The sequence below is a fragment of the Meles meles genome, chromosome 7 (assembly GCF_922984935.1).
Source record: "Meles meles chromosome 7, mMelMel3.1 paternal haplotype, whole genome shotgun sequence".
Lineage (NCBI taxonomy): Eukaryota > Metazoa > Chordata > Mammalia > Carnivora > Mustelidae > Meles > Meles meles.
Genome location: NC_060072.1, coordinates 86,801,751 through 86,821,580, shown reverse-complemented (window position 1 = coordinate 86,821,580; position 19,830 = coordinate 86,801,751). Strand labels below are relative to the sequence as shown.

General features: G+C 49.7%; 1 protein-coding gene across 1 annotated transcript; it reads left to right on the top strand.

Moving 5' to 3' along the window:
• The first annotated feature begins 542 nt into the window (after positions 1-542).
• DHH (desert hedgehog signaling molecule) lies at positions 543-6,471 on the top strand. The gene is made up of 3 exons (XM_046010503.1): positions 543-1,205; positions 3,904-4,165; positions 4,445-6,471. The coding sequence occupies exons 1-3, from the start codon at positions 903-905 to the stop codon at positions 5,068-5,070; spliced, it is 1,191 nt and encodes a 396-aa protein (XP_045866459.1). The 5' UTR covers positions 543-902; the 3' UTR covers positions 5,071-6,471.
• The last annotated feature ends 13,359 nt before the right edge of the window (positions 6,472-19,830 follow it).

The following is a 19,830-nucleotide window of genomic DNA, read 5'->3' as shown; positions in this document are numbered from 1 at the left end:
TACATTTGAAAAGACGTAGCCATTGGATGTCTGGCAAGGACAAGACAGGGCAGACGTTTGAAGTCCAGAACCAAATTATAACTACAGAGAGCTGTTCCTGATTCTGGGGGAAGCTCTCAGCAGAAGGCTGCAAAGTTATCAAAGAAAATGATCCACTGGTACCCAACCCTTCCAGTCCTGGTTACTACTGCCAAGGAGAGATGAAAGTGCTGGAGGCTTTGGGAGGACCACAGAGAAGAAAGTTTCTGGTTGTATGCCCAAAGGGATTGGCTAGCCTTGGGTGGAAGCTGGAACCCATACTTCCTGGAGGAGAACAGAGGACAATGGCCTGCCAGGATAGGCTTTGGGAGAGTAAAGATCCAATTCAAGTATCAGAGGAGGGTGGTTTGGTGCCAAGCTTAGGCTTGGAAGTAGAAGGATGCTTATCCAGCAGCTAAGGACTGAAAAGCTACTAGGATTTCTTAGACAGGTGCCTGCCTGGTTTCCAGGATGGAGCACGCTTCAGTCGCGAAATGGACCAGCGGTCACCGGCTAGAGCCCCCGCCCCGGTGGGAGGGGGCGGGACGGTCCTGGGAGAAGGGCGGGGGGCGGGGCCAGGGGCCACTTAAGGCGGAGCCGGGTGGTTCTGGCAGCGCCGGAGCCGGGCAGCGGAGCCAGGCTGGGCTGGCACTCACCCACGACCCCCCTTCCCTGCTATGATGGCCCGTCAGTAGCAGGTTCCAGACCCCCCGGGAGCATGTAGGCTGGGCTAGCGGCAGCCAGGTGCACAGAGCCACAAGAGCTCTAGGGCACTCTGGGGGCAGCTCTGCCTGCTGCGCTCTCTGGTGCCTGGGGAAATGCCCAACTGACGGGAGAGCTGGTGAGGACAAGAACGTTCCCTTTGGCCCGAGTCCTCTGCATCCATGGCTCTGCCGGCCAGGCTGGTGCCCCTGTGCTGCTTGGCACTTTTGGCGCTGCCCGCCCAGAGCTGCGGGCCCGGCCGGGGGCCGGTTGGCCGGCGCCGCTACGTGCGCAAGCAGCTCGTGCCGTTGCTCTACAAGCAATTTGTGCCCAGCGTGCCCGAGCGGACCCTGGGCGCCAGTGGGCCTGCGGAGGGGAGAGTGGCAAGGGGCTCTGAGCGCTTCCGGGACCTGGTGCCCAACTACAACCCCGACATCATCTTCAAGGATGAGGAGAATAGTGGTGCAGACCGCCTGATGACCGAGGTAAGGAGGACCTCTCCCCACCTGCGCCAGAGCACTGCCAACTCCTGTTGCAGCTTGGGAGGGTAAGCCGGGCTTCGTCTATAGACACCTTAATCCCAAAGATCTCTCCCTACCTTTCCATAGTCCCTCCCCCCCCCCACCCAAAACAAACAAACAAACACCACAAAAAAACCTAAACCTGTGCTCACTGGGCTCAGTGATAGGAGAGAGATTCCAATGGGGAGAAGCTGGAATGGGGAGGGGAGGAGGGACTAGTGAGAGTGAAGCTGGGAGAGACAGCGAGGGCGGGGAAAAGAGGATGGCGGCAGGCGAGACGGGAAATGGCTGAGGCGTGGACCGGGGGTCAGCTACCGAGCCAGGCAGGAAGGGCTGGGGTGAGCTGGGGGCCAGGAGCTGGCTAGGCAGCAGACAGAAAGCTCTACCCTTAGCCTGGCTCCTGACCTGATTGTGGAAAAGATCTGTGGGCTAAAGAGATTGAAGGAGGGTGGGAAAGAGGTGGCCAAGGGTTAGGTCACCAGGCCATGTACCTGAGAAAGGGCTGGGCAGGAATTGTCTTCAGCATGGGGGTGGGGGGGATCCTAGAACCAAGGCAAGACTATTCTAGAGTCTAAATGACTGTTTTGGGTGAAAAGTAGTTCTCAGTGGGAAAAACAGTTGGGCCCACCTGAGAATCAAAGTGTTCCCACATCCCTCAAGTTCAGCTTAGCTCAGAGGTTTTCCTTGGAATTAAATCCAAGTAGCACGTATTGAGCATCTACGGGAACTAGAACCCAGCTGACCTAGGATGAGGTGAGCAATGCCTTGGGAGTGAAGACCCACCTCTGGCCAGTGATCTCAAATGTCAGACCTGGAAGGAAAATTGGAAATCACATTCTTCCACCTCCCTGCTTCAATTTTGTGGTTGAGAGCTGGGCCCCAAGAGGAAAAGCGATTTAATCAAAGTCTTAAAACTAATTAGTGGCATGACTGGGACTAGAATTCAGGACTCCTGATTCTAAGTCTATACACTTTCCATTACACCACCTAATTGTGTATGGAGTGGAGAGGTGGGGGGAGAGGGAGGGGTACGGATTTCCTCTGATTAATTGCCATAGTTTTCCAGGTTACTTTGTTAGGAAAACCTGTCCAGGGGAGAAAGAATTCCTTCTACTACTACTCAGAGATTGGGAAGGGGACACTCCTTCCCTCCTTGGCCATGGAATATTGTGGCCCTTTTCCCTGGCTGCCACCTGCAGCAGAGGGGCCAGAACAAGGGACAGGCCTTGGAGGGGCTCTGACAAGGCCTGGGAACCCCTCCGTCCTGCTTATCTCCCACACCCTGGCTGCAAAAGGCCTCCATTGAGTTGGCTCTGCACTGGGCTGCTGCCCCCGCAGGTCAAGGCCTCCGGGCCTCCTTAGGGGACAAAACGACAAAAAGTTGGATGGAGTTACCACTTTTCCTGTCTTCCCCTCCCCTGCTCTCCAACCCTGCGGAGGTGTAGAAAATGCGGCAAGAAGGGAAGGAGGGAAATGTCCCTCTGGCACTTAGGAGAAAACCAAGTCTGAGGTGAGAGGTCGGAGCCGGGAGAAGAAAAGGAAACTGTCCTCTCTGCGCCTCCTCCCGCCGCGTCCGTGGTATGGTGCGCGCCAAGGTCTCCGGCTCCCAGACTAGAGCAGCCCAGATAACCACAGTCTCACTCCCCCGGGTGCAGGCTTCCAGCCCGCTGCTTTTCCTCCTCTCCACTCCCACCCTGCAGGGGGCCCCCCAGTTCCGCGCTAGGGCAGCTCCCATTAATCTCAGGTGCTACTCCCACGCCTTTCTGGGCTGCATCTGAACAGAGATGGAGAGACGGGGGCTCTGGGCTGGCAGAGCCTGAGCTGGAATTGGGAGGGCTGGTCGCACTGGGGGAGGGGGCCCCGGCGGGCGGGAGCAGGCATGGGGGGCGCGGCTTTCTGCCCTTTCCTCTCCCGGAGCCGGGGCGGCTGAAAAGCGCCTTTGTGGATGGAGCTGCTGAGTCCGCTTCTCCCGGCGCGTCCCCGGCCTCGGCCCGGGATTCTCGCTCGGTTAAGTCATCCCGGAGAAAGGCCATTGTACTTCGCGCAGCCCCCGCCATCCAAACCCTTTTTCCAGTAGCCTTGATCCCGCACGGCTCCGCTTGGGCACCTCTGTGGGGGGTACTCGCACCACGAAGGGGTTAATGCTAGGGGCCGAAAGGAGGAGGAGGAGGAAGGAAGGAAGGAAGCGATGCCCGGTGCCAGGGAAGGCAACGAAACAAAAGATGAATCAGGAGGAGGGAGGGCAGCCGGGACTTGGGGCGGGGGCCAGGCTCAAACAGGGGCTCCTCTCGGGGAGCCAGGCAGCTCAACCCCTTCCTGACAGAGCTTCCACCCGCCCTCTCAACTCCTGCCCTCTCCCAGGTTGAGCCGAGATCCCATAACGAGTGAGGGGCAGGGGTCCAAAGTAGAGAAAGAGTTAGGTACAGGCAACCCCTCTCAATCTCTGCGGTGACCCCACAGTTCTCCCACAACGCTCTGAAACGGGAGTCGGTATTGACGACGCCACGTCTTCGGGTTCTCACTTCTCCAGGACACTAAAAAGCTGGGAGGAAGTGGTGTGGGGCCAGGAAAACAAAGAAGAATCGACCCCTCCCTTCCAGGTCCCTTTTGCCCCTGCGGTGGTCGTGGTAGTGAGGAGATTGACTCTTTGATTCCCCGCCAGCGCTGCAAGGAGCGGGTGAACGCGCTGGCCATTGCCGTGATGAATATGTGGCCCGGAGTGCGCCTGCGGGTGACCGAGGGCTGGGACGAGGACGGCCACCATGCTCAGGACTCTCTCCACTACGAAGGTCGTGCCTTGGACATCACCACGTCTGACCGCGACCGCAATAAGTATGGGTTGCTGGCGCGCCTGGCAGTGGAAGCCGGCTTCGACTGGGTCTACTACGAGTCCCGCAACCACGTCCACGTGTCGGTCAAAGCCGGTACAGTAGGGGGTGGGTGGTGAAGTCCGCCCAAAGGGGGTTCTTTCCGGGAAACTGAGGCTGCATAGCTCTGGTGCGACCCTAGGGGAGACCAAGTGGCCGTTAGTGTTGTAAACCATCCTTGTATCTCTGCCCATGTTGGGGCCAGATCCGTGGGAAATTACATGTCCCAGGACTGGCGAGGTCTGCTCTGGGCTTGACCCACATCTTTGAGCATCCGTACCAACATCCCGGAACCTCCGGTCTTGATTCAATCATCGCTGTGCTTGTTCCTTGCAGATAACTCCCTGGCGGTCAGGGCAGGCGGCTGCTTTCCGGGAAATGCCACCGTGCGCCTGCGGAGCGGCGAGCGGAAGGGGCTTCGAGAACTGCACCGCGGTGACTGGGTGTTGGCGGCAGACGCGGCAGGCCGGGTGGTGCCCACGCCCGTTCTGCTCTTCCTGGACCGGGACTTGCAGCGCCGGGCCTCCTTCGTGGCTGTGGAGACCGAGCGGCCCCCGCGCAAGCTGTTGCTCACGCCCTGGCACCTGGTGTTCGCTGCTCGAGGGCCCGCGCCCGCGCCGGGCGACTTTGCGCCGGTGTTCGCGCGCCGGTTGCGCGCGGGGGACTCGGTGTTGGCGCCCGGCGGGGACGCGCTTCGGCCGGCGCGCGTGGCCCGCGTGGCGCGCGAGGAAGCCGTGGGCGTGTTCGCGCCACTCACAGCACACGGGACGCTGCTGGTCAACGACGTCCTGGCCTCGTGCTACGCGGTTCTGGAGAGTCACCAGTGGGCACACCGCGCCTTCGCTCCTTTGCGCCTGCTGCACGCGCTGGGGGCGCTGCTTCCGGGCGGGGCGGTCCAGCCCACGGGCATGCACTGGTACTCTCGGTTCCTCTATCGCTTGGCGGAGGAGCTACTGGGCTGAGACGTAGAAACCTTGAGGCGCCTGCGGAAACCCGGCCGTGTGGGCTGAGATCTGGGGGTGTGGGCAGCAGAGGATGCTGACTCGGGGAGGCAGGGAGGAGGGGATAGGGAGAAAAATGGACGCGAGACCGGACTGCTTGGTTTAGGGGCAACCTCCACCGGAGCGGCGAGGAGATCCCTGGTCCTAGGTAGTTGGGGTCGATGGTGGATACTCCTTGAAGAGGACTATTTCGCCTCTTCTTCCCGAGTGCCTCAGCCCCAACCGATTATTTTATTTTATTTTCTATTTATAAATTGTAATATAATGATCTGCTTGCCCCGCCTGGCAAGGTAAGGGTCCAGGGCACGGCGTTAACACTGTTTGACACAGCCAGCCAATCTGATGTCTGACATTTTCCTACAGGTAGCCTAATAAAGGGAAGGCTTGCAGGAGCTTATTGGAAAATATCTCTGTTCAGAGGGGGATTCACCTCGAGAGCAGGGGAGAAGGGGACCAACTCTGAGTCAATACCTTACTTCCGACTCCTCCCTCCTTGCCCAGCAGGTCTTCCTGCCTGCTTCCTCCCATCGGAGGGGGCGTCCCAATTGTTCCGCAGAGAGCAGAGAGTCGTGTGCTTTTCTAGGCTGCGGTCCCTTCTCCCACCCAGAGAGGACCAGCATTCTGTCCGCATGCTTGCATACGAATGTCGGAGGGGCCAGGGTTGTTGAAGGAGCAAGAGGGTCTGCACATGTCCTTTCTCATTTATAGAGGCTCCAGCGAGGTCGCAGGCTATTGCATTACTGATACTCAGAGAATTCTGGTCCATGATTGGTAGCCTGCAGTCTTGGTCCCTCCCTGAAGGCCCTGAATCAGCCTAGTTCCCATCCTACCCTGGTGCCAGGTGAATGGAGGTGATGTTTTATCCTGGGATGTCACTGGACCAACTGATGATCCGTGGGAATCTCCAGTTAATTTATAACTGATAGTCCCCACACACTCTTGGTCAAGAGAAAGAATGGGATCGGAGGGCTGGAACCTATCTGTCCTGAAGGGCTGGGGGCAGAGAACAGCTTCAAGCCCTGCTGTGTGTGTTTAGGGGAAGATGGGGAGTCTCTCCAAGCAAGGAGCATATAGGCATTACAATGGAAGCCTCTTCTTGATCGTCTGTCCTAGTTGTTGTTTCTACTGGCTTCCTCCACCCCACACCCCACCCCTCCTCTTTCCTCTCCCCTTCTCCTCACTCTGATTCCCTGGGCTGGGTATTCCAAGAACCTTCAGGTTCCAATGCAGCAGACAGGCAGGAACACAGTCAGGTGCTCCTGAGTTAGAATGGAAGCTCGGAGGGGGGTGCCTGGGTGGCTCAGTGGATTAAGCCTCTGCCTTCTCAGGGTCCTGGGATCAAGTAAAGCATCAGGCTCTCTGCTCGGTGGGGAGCCTGCTTCCCCCTCTCTCTTTGCCTGCCTCTCTGCCTACTTGTGATCTCTCTCTCTCTGTCAAATTAAATAAAATCTTAAAAAAAAGAATGGAAGGGGGCGCCTGGGTGCCTCAGTGGGTTAAAGCCTCTGCCTTCGGCTCAGGTCATGATCCCAGGGTCCTGGGATTGAGCCCCACATCGGGCTCTCTGCTGGGCAGGGAGCCTACTTCCTCTTCTCTGCCTGCCTCTCTGCCTGCTTGTGATCTCTGTCTGTCAAATAAAGAAATAAAATATTTTTAAAGAAAGAATGAAAGCTCAGAGGAAGTTGGACTTCAGTGGAAGGGGACTGTCTGGGTTCAGGGGGAGAGGAGTTTGGTGGTGGCACCAAGGAGCCAACCCTGGCCTGTAGCAGCTGTGCAGTTTCAGTCCACAGGGTCCCTGCTATACACCGCCCTCTGGTGGCCTTCAAGATTAGTTCTTTTCCAGACCAAAGAAGAGAGAACTACATACTGCAGGGATGAGTGGACTGGACCTGCGCAGAGGAGCCTTGTCTCAAGAGGCCCGAGATGGTGGGTGGGGCTTGGTAAGCCGCCAGGGCTGAGCCACAGGTGTCAAGACCTGGTAAGGAGCCCACGCGCCTCTCCTTGTGAAAACCCGTCAGAGCCTGGCATTTTTGCATCCCTCCTACCAGGTTTAGCTTTATGGCTCCCAGAAACTGGAGGTATACTTGTAGCCAGATTCTGTGCATATCCAAGTTGCCACCTCATCTCCCTCACCTTGTGACCCTTCAGTTCAATGTCTAGAGACAAAACCATACTTAGGCTTCCAGGAAGTGCTTGATAAAGGCAACGGGAAGTGGAGTAAGTTTACCTTAACTTTAGTGTCCTCCCACCCACCATTTCCTTCCATCCCTACCAGGTACCTGTTGCCACCTACCATCCCTCCTCTGATCTCACAGTCCAAGCTGTGGATCTTTCCCAGAGCATGGCCTGAAAATCAGGCAGACCTGCAGATACTGACGCCACCCCAGAAGGACTGTTGACAAGATCAGTGTCTGTGCCCAGTGTGGACAAGGCGCTCGGTCAAGGTTTTCTACACTCTGCTCCCATTTCTGACTGCCTTTGCTGTTTTCTGCTGTTTGTGTGCTTCTCTCCTCACCACTCCACTAGAAGCAGGATTTATCCATGGTTCCTAAATATTTGGGAGGGGGGTGTTACCCTCATAATTGTTTGATTTCATAACACTCCTTCAGAAGGTGCTGTGTGAAAGAGTTGGGCTTGCTTTAGAACTAAAAAATAATTAAAAGTGATCTTGTTTTGAAAATTTACAGAGTATTTTGTGATAATCTCGGCAAGACCTCTCTGCGAACTGGGAAACCAGACTTGAGAACCACTGCTTCAAGGTTCAGTCGACATTTTTAACCCCCCAAAATCCAGACTCCCCCCGCCCCTGGCCTCTCTTCAAGCCAGATTTACTGGACATCTACAATGTAGCGCTGCATTAGGCATGAAAAACACACAAAATATTAAGAAAGAGCTCCCTCTGGGAGGAAAGGTATAAGATGTTTAACTACCAAGGGGCGCCTTGGGTGGCTTAGTGGGTTAAAGCCTCTATCTTCAGCTCAAGTCGTGATCCCAGGGTCCTGGGATCCTGATGTGGGCATCAGGATCTCTGCTCAGCGGGGAGCCTGCTTCCTCCTCTCTCTCTCTGCCTGCTTCTCTACCTACTTGTGATCTCTGTCAAATAAATAAATAAATAATAAAAATTTTAAAAATTTAAAAAAAAATGTTTAACTACCAAGACAACATTGTTACCTAACCAGGGTGAGCAGAATGGGTGGAAAATGTCATATTAGTACAGAGAAAGCCTTGTGGAGAAAGTAGGGCCTGGCTAGGGTGTTGAGGCATGTAGGTGGAGGAGACCAGAGAGGGCATTCCAGGCAGAAGTAATGACATGAACAGGCACTTGGAATCTGGAATCTAGCAAGCTGGCTAAAGTGGGAGATCTGGGAGTGTAACTATATGTAGCTCATGTTTCTTGAGAATTTACTACCTGTCAGTCCCTGTGCTAGCTCTTTCCATACATTCTCATCTCCTCCTTACAATAACCCTGTGGGACTGTATTACAGAAGAGGACACCGAGGCAAAGACAGGTGTAAGTCACTGGCTCAAGTCACCACAGCTAGTAAGTGGGAGACCTGGAGCAGGAATAACAAGAATTAAGATTGCCTTGATGGAAAAGACCACATCCGAAAGGGCCTTAAGAAGTTTTTGACTTGGTGCATCTGGGTGACTCGGTCGGTTAAGTGTCTGATTCTTGGTTTGGGGGCTCAGGTCATGATCTCAGCGTTGCGGGATTGGGCCCCGGTCGGGCTCTGAGCTCAGCAGGGAGTTTGCTGAAGATTCTCTCCCTCTCCCTCTGCCTCTCACTTGCTCTAAAATAAATAAACAAATAAAAAGTTTTGGACTCTCCTTCCCTTCACTGAGTCACTAATAAGTCCTAACTTTTTGACAGCTATTTCTCATTTTCATTGGTTCTTCTTTCTCCTGCCTGGATCACTGCCTTCCTTAACTAAAGTTATCTAGCCAATAAAGGAAATCCTCCAGATTAGAGGAGAGGGGAGACCACACTTTGTTATGGATTAAGTAGATGCCTCCCCCTCCAAATTCACACGGGCAAACCCTAAAGCCTCTGTGACTTTTTTTTTTTAAGATTTTATGTATTTATTTGACAGAGATCACAAGTAGGCAGGGAGGCAGGCAGAGAGAGAAGGGGGGAAGCAGGGAGCCTCATGTGGGGCTTGATGCCAGGACCCTGAGATCATGACCTAAGCTGAAGGCAGAGGCTTAACCCACTGAGCCAGTCAGGTGCCCCTGTGTGACTCTTTTGGGAGGTGGGGCCTCTAAAGAAGTAATTAGGGTCAAATGAAGTCCCAAGAGTAGGGCCCTGATCTGATAGGACTAGTGTCTTCCTAAGAAGAGACATCAGAAAGGGGCATTCTCTCTCTGCATGCACCAAGGCAAGGCCATGCAAACACGTTGTGAGAAGGCAGCCATGGGCAGGCCAGGAAGAGAGTTCTCACCAGAAACCAAATTGGCCAAAACTTTGATCTTGGACTTTTCCAGCCTCCAAAATAGTGAGAAAATAAACGTTTTGATGTCTAAGCCACCCAGTTGATGGTATTGTGTTATGACAGTCCTAGCTGTCTAGCAGACTAATCCAATCTTCCAGAACTGTATGAAGTAAAAAAAAATCCAGGGGCACCTGGGTGGCTCAGTGGGTTAAAGCCTCTGCCTTCAGCTCAGGTCATGGTCCCAGGGTCCTGGGATCGAGCCCCGCATCGGGCTCTCGTCTTCCTCCTCTCTCTCTGCCTGCCTCTCTGCCTAGTTGTGATTTCTCTCTGTCAAATAAATAAAATATTAAAAAAAAAATCCAGGGCCAAGATGGGGTCTTTACTTAGTGAATATAATGAACTCTGAAAAGTGAGCATTTCCGACCTAGAGCCTTTATCCCTGACGGTACCTGTGTGGTCTCTACTATTAGAGGAAGCCTTCTTCTCTGGCTGGAAGACTTGAGCAGCTGTCTATGGGAAGAAGGCTATGGCTGGTCAGGGTATTTCTCTGTGGGATTGTGTGGGCAGTTAGCACATTCAGACTCTCCTCTCCCTGTTACTGTCTCTGTATGTGAATTGGTTGATGTATGCACATGAACATCTCCCATTAGATGGGGGGATATCTTCAGGCAGCTCTTACTGAGTGCCTACCTTGGGGAGAGGACAGTAAGGCAGGCATGGCTCTCACAGTTCACCTGGCAAGACACAGTGGTCAGACAGTTGTTGAATGAGGAGGAAGATGAAGAGTGATGTTGAAGCTGAGACCTGAAAGATGGGTAAGAGTTGTTCCAGCAGAGGGAGCGGCATGTTCAAAGGCCTGGAGTTGGGGAGCAAGAGTAAATTGAACATCAATTCAAGAATATAGGAGCATCATGGGGCGCCAGGGTGGCTTAGTGGGTTAAGCCTCTGCCTTCGGTTCAGGTCGTGGTCTTGGGGTCCTGGGATCGAGCCCCGCATCGGGCTCTCTGCTGAGTGGGGGGCCTGCTTCCTCCTCTCTCTCTGCCTGCCTCTCTGCCTACTTGTGATCTCTGTCAAATAAATAAATAAAATCTTAAAAAAAAAAAAAAGAATATAGGAGCATCAGTAAGCTCAGTTTAGTGAAAGGGAAGTGTGATATACTTTAAAGATTTTCACTTTTGTCCTGAAGGTGAAATGCAACTGTATGATTTGAAAGAGTTGGGAGTGGGAGTGGGAATCAAACTTGCATTTTAAAAAAGAAACTGGCAATTGGATGGCCTTTTGGGGTCACCTTTAATCCCTTCGTCAGTTGGTCCTCCTCTGTGCGTGTGAGCGCTGCAAGTTCTGATTGCAAGTAGAAAATGCTTCCATCCCCACATGGTGTGTTATGGGAGCAGACGGTGAGGGACAGCGTAGGGATATTGGAGCAGGGCAAGATAGGATGGGGACAGATTTGAAGGCAATACCTCCAGCCCTGGCTTTGCTTCTCTCCAAAACCTAAACCCAAATTGTCTTCTCAGCTTCTCTCCTGGGGACCACAGCACCTAAGAACATAGTTATTTGACTTCACACCACGTGGTGCCCAAACAGAAGAAGCCTGTGGAACTGGGAACTCTTATTCTGCTCTTCTTTTTTGCTTTCCAGCCATTCTTTCGGCAGAGTTTGGCTTAGTTTGGAGCTGATGGCCCTAAGCTGAGACAGAGCTGCCACCCCAAGAGCCAGGCCTGGGCTGGACATTGCAGCTGCCCAGGAAACAGCTGGTTAAGCCCTCAGCAGCTGCAGCAGCTGGGATTCCACCCAACATTTGAGCTGGGATTAATCCCATTTCCTCCACACACATCCTTTCCCTGTTCTAGTCCCTGGCTAGTCTATAGTATCTCTTGGAGGTTTTGAGGCTAAATGTCACAAGTCTGTCCGTGAACTAAGCTAGAGCCAAAGTCATCCACCTTCCTCTTAGAGGAAACTGACCCAAAGCATCTTCAGACCAGCCCAGGAAGGAGGATGTGGGTCTCTGTCATACCCAACCTCCTTTCCCTCATTCTCTATTCTCTGATAAGTGGGCTAGGATGGATTATTCTTTGACTTGTCTGCCTATCAATTACCATTAGAATTGTCTAAAGAAGAAGGGACTGCTTTGGTGGGATGAGGAGGTGGATTTCCTTTATCTTGGAAAAACTCTATACCAAGACCTAGAAACTTGGTGGGAGTGTTATGGGAGGATCGGACCTCATATGGGTGGTTGTCACTTTTCAACCGCACTTGCTTCTCCCCTAACTGTGATTCTACAGTTGCGAACAATAAGGCTGTATATTCTACTTAGTGCTTTTGCACCAGCTGTGTGACCTTGAGGAAATCACTTTGTAAGAGATGCCAGAGGCCACAATGAGGTACTTCCAAGAAGTTGGAAAGAAGGAGGTGCCCTGAGATTTGAACAAGGCGAATTAACACACAAAAGAACAAGGCATTTCCTCCCAGGCTCAGACATTTGACTCCCTCCAGTCAACAAATATTTATTAGGCCTCAGCAAGTACTAATAGACGTTTTACTATGCTAAATATTTTAAAAATATTTTTCTAGAGAAACAGGCAGTCATTTGAATAGATTAAATTAATTTAATTAGGTTTTAGCTTTGTGGAATGGCCTGATCAAATTTGGATTTTTAGAAAGATCATTCTAGTTCCTGAGTGGAGAATAGACTAGAAGGGAGTTAGTGAGCCCAGGGAGGAAAGCAAAAGCAGAAAGGGTAGTGCAGTGGTGCAGATGAGAGATGATGCTGGTGAGATAAAGAGATGGCAGTGGAGATGGAGAGAGGGGACAGTTGTAGGCAGTATTTATATTTGTGGAATTGGTAGGACCTAGTAGTTCATAGGATGAAGTAGGGAGCAAAGGAGGAGGAGAAAAAGACTGCATGATCTTAATGTATCTAAAATGAAAGAGAAGGGGGCACCTGGGTGGCTCAGTCAGTTGAGTGTCTGACTCTTGATTTCGGCTCAGGTCATGATCTCAGAGTCATGAGATCGAGCCTCTAGTCTGACTCCATGCTCAGCATGGAATCTGCTTAAGGTACTCTCCTTCTGTCCCTCCCTTCCCCTGCTCACTCTCTCTCAAAATAAATAAATAAATAAATAAATTTTAAGATTTTATTTATTTATTTGACAGACAGAGATCACAAGTAGGCAGAAAGGCAGGCAGAGAGAGAGGAGGAAGCAGGCTCCCTGCTGAGCAGAGAGCCGGATGCGGGGCTCGATCCCAGGACCCTGGGATCATGACCTGAGCCGAAGGCAGAGGCTTCAACCCACTGAGCCACCCAGGCGCCCCAAATAAATAAATCTTTAAAAAATAAAATGAAATGGATGAAAAAGAATAATTGAGGGGCGCCTGGGTGGCTCAGTGGGTTAGACCACTGCCTTCGGCTCAGGTCATGATCTCAGGGTCCTGGGATCAAGTCCCGCATCGGGCTCTCTGCTCAGCGGGGAGCCTGCTTCCCTCTCTCTCTCTCTCTGCCTGCCTCTCTGCCTTGTTGTGATTTCTCTCTGTCAAATAAATAAATAAAATCTTAAAAAAAAAAAAGAAAAAAAAAGAAAAAGAATAATTGATCAGCTAATATCACTCTATTAATCCAAAATGGAATGTGGCAAAATGAGTAACTCAGTCAATAAGAATTGTTACTATGTGCCCAGAATGATCTTGATGAGAGAGGTACCCAACGTAGTCATTGGTGGGGCAGGAATTGTTCTTCAGGCCCCTAGACGACTTTCTGAAATACCCCGCTGAGAGAGTCCTAATTTTCTATTCATCAGGCAGCAATCTGGTACCTCACTAGAAAAGAGAGTACCCTAGATAGAGGACACAGGCATTCTGGGCAGGGGATAGAGAATGCAATGGATACATTGGCATGGTAGGACCCAGATCAGGAACTTGGGAATTACTGCAAGGCTTCCCTGGCGTACAAATATTTGGAGGTGTCCTGAGCAAGTCCAGTTTGCAAATTGGCTAGACTGAGTGTTCTTCCCAGGATCATCTTTCTCGGTGGTGTCGAGGAGGGAGCCAGCCCATCTGGCCTTCCTCTGGGCATATCTCTCTAGCCAAACTGTGAATTCACTTTTAGACCATTAATGACAGTTATTATGATGGTGTTAATTCAGGGAGTACCAACTCTTTCTTAATAGAATACTTCATAATACTCTGTTAAGAAATGTAGGGGCGCCTGGTTGGCTCAGTGGGTTAAGCCTCTGCCTTCGGCTCAGGTCATGATCTCAGGTTCCTGGGATCGAGTCCTGCATCGGGTTCTGTGCTCAGCAGGGAGCCTGCTTCCCCTCTCTCTCTCTGCCTGCCTCTCTGTCTACTTGTGATCTCTCTCCTCTGTCAAATAAATAAATAAAATAAATCTTTAAAAAAAAAGGAAATGTATATCACATACAGGATCTCATCTACTCCTCACAACCGTTGTGCAAAAATAAGTATTAGATTCCAGAAGGATTTAAGCAGGTCACAGGGACCACTGGAGACCTGCATTTTTGAGGCTATGCAGCCAGAAACAATGCCTCAAATCACAGAACCCAGCCGGTCGGGGCACTGTGGCAATTTGCCACTGAACACTGGACACTGTAGCTTACAGCCCAATGCTGACACCGCCACCGATGCTGGAGGGCATTGCCGACATCACTGCCACGGGTCATCCTGGACCTCGATCTTTCTGCCAGCAGCCAGAAAGAATGGCAGACATCTGCTACTGTGTTGTTCCAACCATTTCACGGAAGAGAAACTGAGGCTCAGAGTAGCGAAGTAAATTGCTTAAGATCACATAGGGAATAAGCTAGGATTTGACACCAGGTCTGGTTGACTGCAAGATCCATGTTCTTTCCACCATGTTCTGCTGCTGTGACTACTTTACTTCTCCAGGCTGCTGCTTCTCAGCCTATAGTCTGAGAAAATTGTGATACCAGGTGATCACCAAGATCCTCTAGCTCTAATGGGTGATAATTCAATTATTTTGCATATTGCTATTTATGGTCCCTGGATTGAGCAAGGTCCCCTGAGAGGATCTAAGTACTTCCCATTTTCCTGAAAGGGACTGGTATTTATCACCTCCATACTAGCAGAAGTCAAGTGTAGGTGCAGGAGTGAGAGAAGAACCAGACCTAGGGAACATGCAAGGAAGAGGCCTGCATGTATATCCTGGTTATTTTTCTGTGGAGTGCCTAGAGACACATATCCTTCATTGGCCCATCAGCATGTGAATATCTAGGAGGAGCCCCAAAATCCACATGTCAAAAATAAATGCACTAATTCAGTACTCTCTCCCCTTACCCCTGCTTAAACATTCCTGTTCTTCCCATGTCTTCTGATCCTGTTCATGGAATAGCATCTTCCTTCTCTTTGTCTGCTTTAATCAGATCTTCAACTTCACAACTTCTATGTGGAGTGCCCTCTCTATGAGTCTCCACTATTGTTTTGGTTGTTACCTGGTCCAGGCCATTAGCTCCTTTCTGGGTATTGGGCTCCTAATAGAACTTACACATCCAGCCCCAACCTCTCTTTGTCCTACATCCTCTACAGGGCCACTGGTGTGACATCATAAAGCCCAGCTTTCCTTGTGGTACTGCCTCTCCCCATCAGCCCACCAAGGTAATGGCAAAGATCCCATTGCTTACTGCAGTGCTACCAAAGCCTTGTGCTGTATTCATGATAATGTCCATAGTGTTTGTCCACCCCTATAAATGTTTATTATTCTTCTCGAATTCTGTTGGCTTTTCTTACTCTCAGCTTTAGCTTCTGTGCAAGAATATTTGGGAAGTCATAGTTTTGACGTTCTAATTATTGCTTTTCCCACCACACATTAAAAATTACATAACAAAACAAAATTTTAAAGTGTGTATGTTCATGAATCATCTTACATACCACTAGTGGTGTATTTCAAGAATGCTGGATACTGAATAAAGGTCAAATTCTGGGGTGCCTGGGTGGCTCAGTCTTTAAGCGTCTGCTTTCAGCTTGCGTCCTGATCCCAGGGTCCTGGGACCAAGCCCCACATCAGGCTCTCTGCTCAGCAGGAAGCCTGCTTCTCCCTCTCTTACTCCCCCTGCTTGTGTTCCCTCTCTTGGTGTCTCTCTTTTTGTCAAATAAATAAATAAAATATTTGAAAAATACAAAATAAAGATACAATCCTTTTTTTTTTAATAAGATTTTATTTACTTATTTGACAGAGAGAGAGATCACAAGTAGGCAGAGAGAGAGAGAGGGAAGCAGACTCCCTGCTGAGCTGAGATCCTGATTCGGGGCTCTACCCCAGGACTCTGAGATCATGACTTGAACCGAAGGCAGAGGCTTAACCCACTGACCCACCCAGGTGCCCCAAAGAGCAAATTCTTTTTAGTAAACTCTACCCACAACATGGGACTTAAGCTCACAACCTCCAAGATCAGAAGCTGTATGCTCTACCCACTGAGCCAGGCAGGCACCCCAAATCAAATTCTTTTTTTTTTTTTTTTTAGAGAGAGAGAAAGTGTGTGCATGTAGGTGAGGGAGGGGCAGAGGGAGAGAGAGAATCTTAAGCAGACTCCATGCCCAGCATGGAGTTGCATGTGGGGCTCCATCCCACAACCCTGAGATCATGACCTGAGCTGAAAGCAAGAGTCAGATGTTTAACCAACTGAGCCACCCAGGCACCCTCCCAAATCAAGTTTTTAAACCTGGCGTTCAAAGGCCTCCCTCATTTGATCCCAAGTCTAATTTCCAGGTTTAATTTCCATCTAGCCCATACACAAAGAGCTGCAGGGTCCACTCTGTATTTCGAGACACAGTATTCCCTTAACTTTTGGGTTTTTTTCTCTAGGGCCTGCTCAAACTTTAAGGCCTGGCTTAATTGTCAAGTACCATGTGAAATCTCTGATCTTTCCAGACAGAATCAAGCCCCTTCCTTCTATGTTCCTTTCCTTTCCCTCCCTCCCTCCCTTCCTTCTCTTCCTCCTTCTTTTTCTTCCTTCTTTCCTTTCCTCCTCCTTCTTTTTCTTATTTTCTCTCTTTTTCTTGGGAATGGTTTCTTCCTCTATACTTTTCGCTACTCATACTGTGATGTGAGACTTAATATAATTTTGCCTCTAGTCTTTCTCTTGATCATTTTCCCTCTATAACATTCAGAGGTATATCATTCAGAGTCTCGGGGAAAACAGACTGTACACTCGAATGCAGGAACTGAGAAAAATAAAAGAGCTGCTCACACTGTTCATACTGTTGTGGGTAGGGTTAAAAAATATCTTCCAGAGTGGTGAAACGTTGAGTCTGGGATCATTGAGGAACACAATAAGTGGTAACCCCTAAACCTGAAGGGGCCAGGGAAGAAGGGTTACAAGAACCCAGAGAGAGAGCTGTAAGTAGCTGTAGTTGAAGGAAAGGGTCTGCGGCCTCTGGTAACCACAGAAGTGAGTCCAAGAGACATAACAGAAGAGTTGCCGGTTCAACCCACAGAGTCAGGAGAAATAGTACACTGTTTTTTTAAACCACCAAGTTTTTGTCCTCATTGGTGTTGTTTTTAAGTAATCTCTATGCCCAGCGTGGGGCTCAAACTCATGATCTTGATACCCAAAATTGCATGCTCTGCAGACTGAGCCAGCCAGGTATCCCTGGAACCCATACTTTTAATAAAGTTATTTATTTATTTTAGAGAGTGAGAGCACGAGAAGGGGGAGGGGTAGAAGGAGATAGAAAGGAAGAGAGAATCTCCAGCACACTCCCCACTAAGCGAAGAACCTAACACAGGGCTCGATCCCAGGACCCCAAGATCACGACCTGAGGTGAAACCAAGAGTTGGTCACTTAACCAGTTGAGCCACCCAGCTGCCCCCAGAACCCATACTTTTGATACAAACAGAGTAAAAATGTTTTCACTTTTCATAGAGATACTTAAAACAATTTTCTGGGAGTATTTAATCTTTATTTTATTTCAGTTGTTTGAGACATAGCAAGGTATATGACGCTGTCACTAGAAATCTTATTCCAAGTCCATTTACCTGCCATTAGGATAGTTTACCTTCAGGATGCCTGGCTCAGTCAGTTGAGCATCTGCCTCTGGCTTAGGTCATGACCCCAGAGTTCTGGGATCGAGGTCCACGTCAGGCTTGGTGGGGAGCCTGCTTCTCTCTCTGCCTGCCTCTTTCCCCTACTTGTGTTCATGTGCACTCTCTCTCTCTCTGACCAAAAAAAAAAAAAAAAGTGGTTTACTTTCTTGAGTTGATCCTGTATTGGTGATCTTTGTATATCTGTGATCTCTACAAAGTAACATTTATGCATTAATCTTTAAGGGGATTGATATTTAATAAACAAATATCTTGTTCCTGAGGTGTGCAGGTCTTATAGATTTGGCTCACTGAACATTTATTCCTAATCACCTCTCTTTTGCCTTCCTTTTCTATAGAAGGTAGAAAAGAAAATGCTAAAATTTCCAGGCTCCCTTGCAGCTAGAGATAGCCATTTAATAATTTGGTTTAAGGAGATGTAGGTGAAAATCTGCTGTGAGATCTTCTCCTCTTGTATAAAAAGAAGAAGACACAAGAGGAGAAAACTCTTTGTCTTAGGCCTTTTGTTTTCCTCCTGATTGAAAACAAGAGAATCTGAGAATGATTTAATAAAGAGATTATTTACAAAGGTATAGGGAAACCACAGGGGTACAGTAGTATGTTAGGGTGAGTATCAGAGAAGCTGTTACCAAAGCAGGCCTGAATGGGAGGGAGCAACTGGAAACAGCACAAGAGAAGTGTATGCATTGGGGGGGAAGGTGTGTGTAGAGGGAGTGACTTGAGAGGTGCTAGGACCTTCAGTGGGGGTCACAGATACTCTCCCCACTCCATCTGACCTTCTGTGAGGGCTTCCCTTAGGCTGAATTCTGCTGAGATCCAGGGGGCAAGGTGTGTATCCTGGAAACAAATCTGGGTGAAAAAGAATAGAGACCTTTTTTAAAAAGATTTTATTTATTTATTTGACAGAGAGAAACAGCCAGAGAGGGAACACAAAAAAGGGGGAGGGAGAAGCAGGCTTCCCAACAAGCAGGGAGCCCGTTGCAGGGCCCGATCCCAGGACTCTGGGATCATGACCTGAGTCGAAGGCAGAAACTTAACAACTGAGCCACCCAGGTGCCCCAAGAATAGAGAGTTAATCTAGAAAGACAAACAGCATAAAAGGCATCTCACTTATCTTTTTTTTTTTTAAAGATTTTATTTTATTTATTTGACAGAGAGAGAGATCACAAGTAGGCAGAGAGGCAGGCAGAGAGAGAGGAGGAAGCAGGCTCCCTGCTGAGCAGAGAGCCTGATGCAGGGCTCGATCCCAGGACCCTGAGATCATGACCTGAGCCGAAGGCAGCGGCTTAATCCACTGAGCCACCCAGGCGCCCCTCACTTATCTTTATATCCATGCTGTATGACACGTGGTGAGACTATCTGGTACAAAATAGGAGGTGAACAAATTTTTACTGAATTTCACTGAATCTAGTTCTTTGTTCTACCCTGCAGTGCCTTTAAGACCCAATCTGAAATCTCTACCAACCTCCACTCAGGCCAAATAATTCAACATAAAATTGCTGGTCTGCAAGGAACTTCCTTTACCCAGTCAAAAAACTATTTAGGTCCCTTTCTGAGGCCAGAGTAAGTGACTCTTTGAAACAGCTCTTATAGATCTGGACTTCCTAAAGCATTAGATAGTTCCACAGTTATACAAAGTGTGCCCTCTGGTACAATCTTTTTTTTAAATTACTTTTTAAAAAAAGACTTTATTTATTTATTTATTTGGCAGACAGAGATCACAAGTAGGCAGAGAGGCAAGCAGAGAGAGAGGAAGGGAAGCAGGTTCCCTGCTGAGCAGAGAGCCCAACTCAGGGCTCTATCCCAGGACCCTGGGATCATGACCTGAGCTGAAAGCAGAAGCTTTAACCCACTGAGCCAACCAGGTGCCACCCTCCAGTACAATCTAACTACTGCATACCCACTTCATCAGGCCCTTCCAGAAGAACTACCTTCTGTGTGCTATCTATATGGCCAAATCTCAGTTTCCACATCTGTAAGATAAGGGTGATAATAGCTACCCATCATTCAAGCCTCAGGTACAAATGTCACCTCCTCAGGATTTCTAGGATATCATATAAAATAAGAGGAATACTACACCCCATTACTCCCTAGCCCATTAACACCTTATTTTTCCTCCCACTGCAGTTATTATTTTTCTGTCGTAGCTTATTTATTGTTTATTTGTAGATTGTTGGTCTTGTCCCCAAAGAATACTTGCTCCTTATGAGCCAATGACCCTCT

What these genes read in the sequence shown, in the direction of transcription:
- DHH (XM_046010503.1), top strand. Translation starts at nt 903, where the DNA reads ATGGCTCTGCCGGCCAGGCTGGTGCCCCTGTGCTGCTTGGCACTTTTG. An exon ending in CAGACCGCCTGATGACCGAG is followed by an intron (nt 1,206 to 3,903) that starts GTAAGGAGGACC and finishes ATTCCCCGCCAG; the next exon opens with CGCTGCAAGGAGCGGGTGAA. An exon ending in CCACGTGTCGGTCAAAGCCG is followed by an intron (nt 4,166 to 4,444) that starts GTACAGTAGGGG and finishes TGTTCCTTGCAG; the next exon opens with ATAACTCCCTGGCGGTCAGG.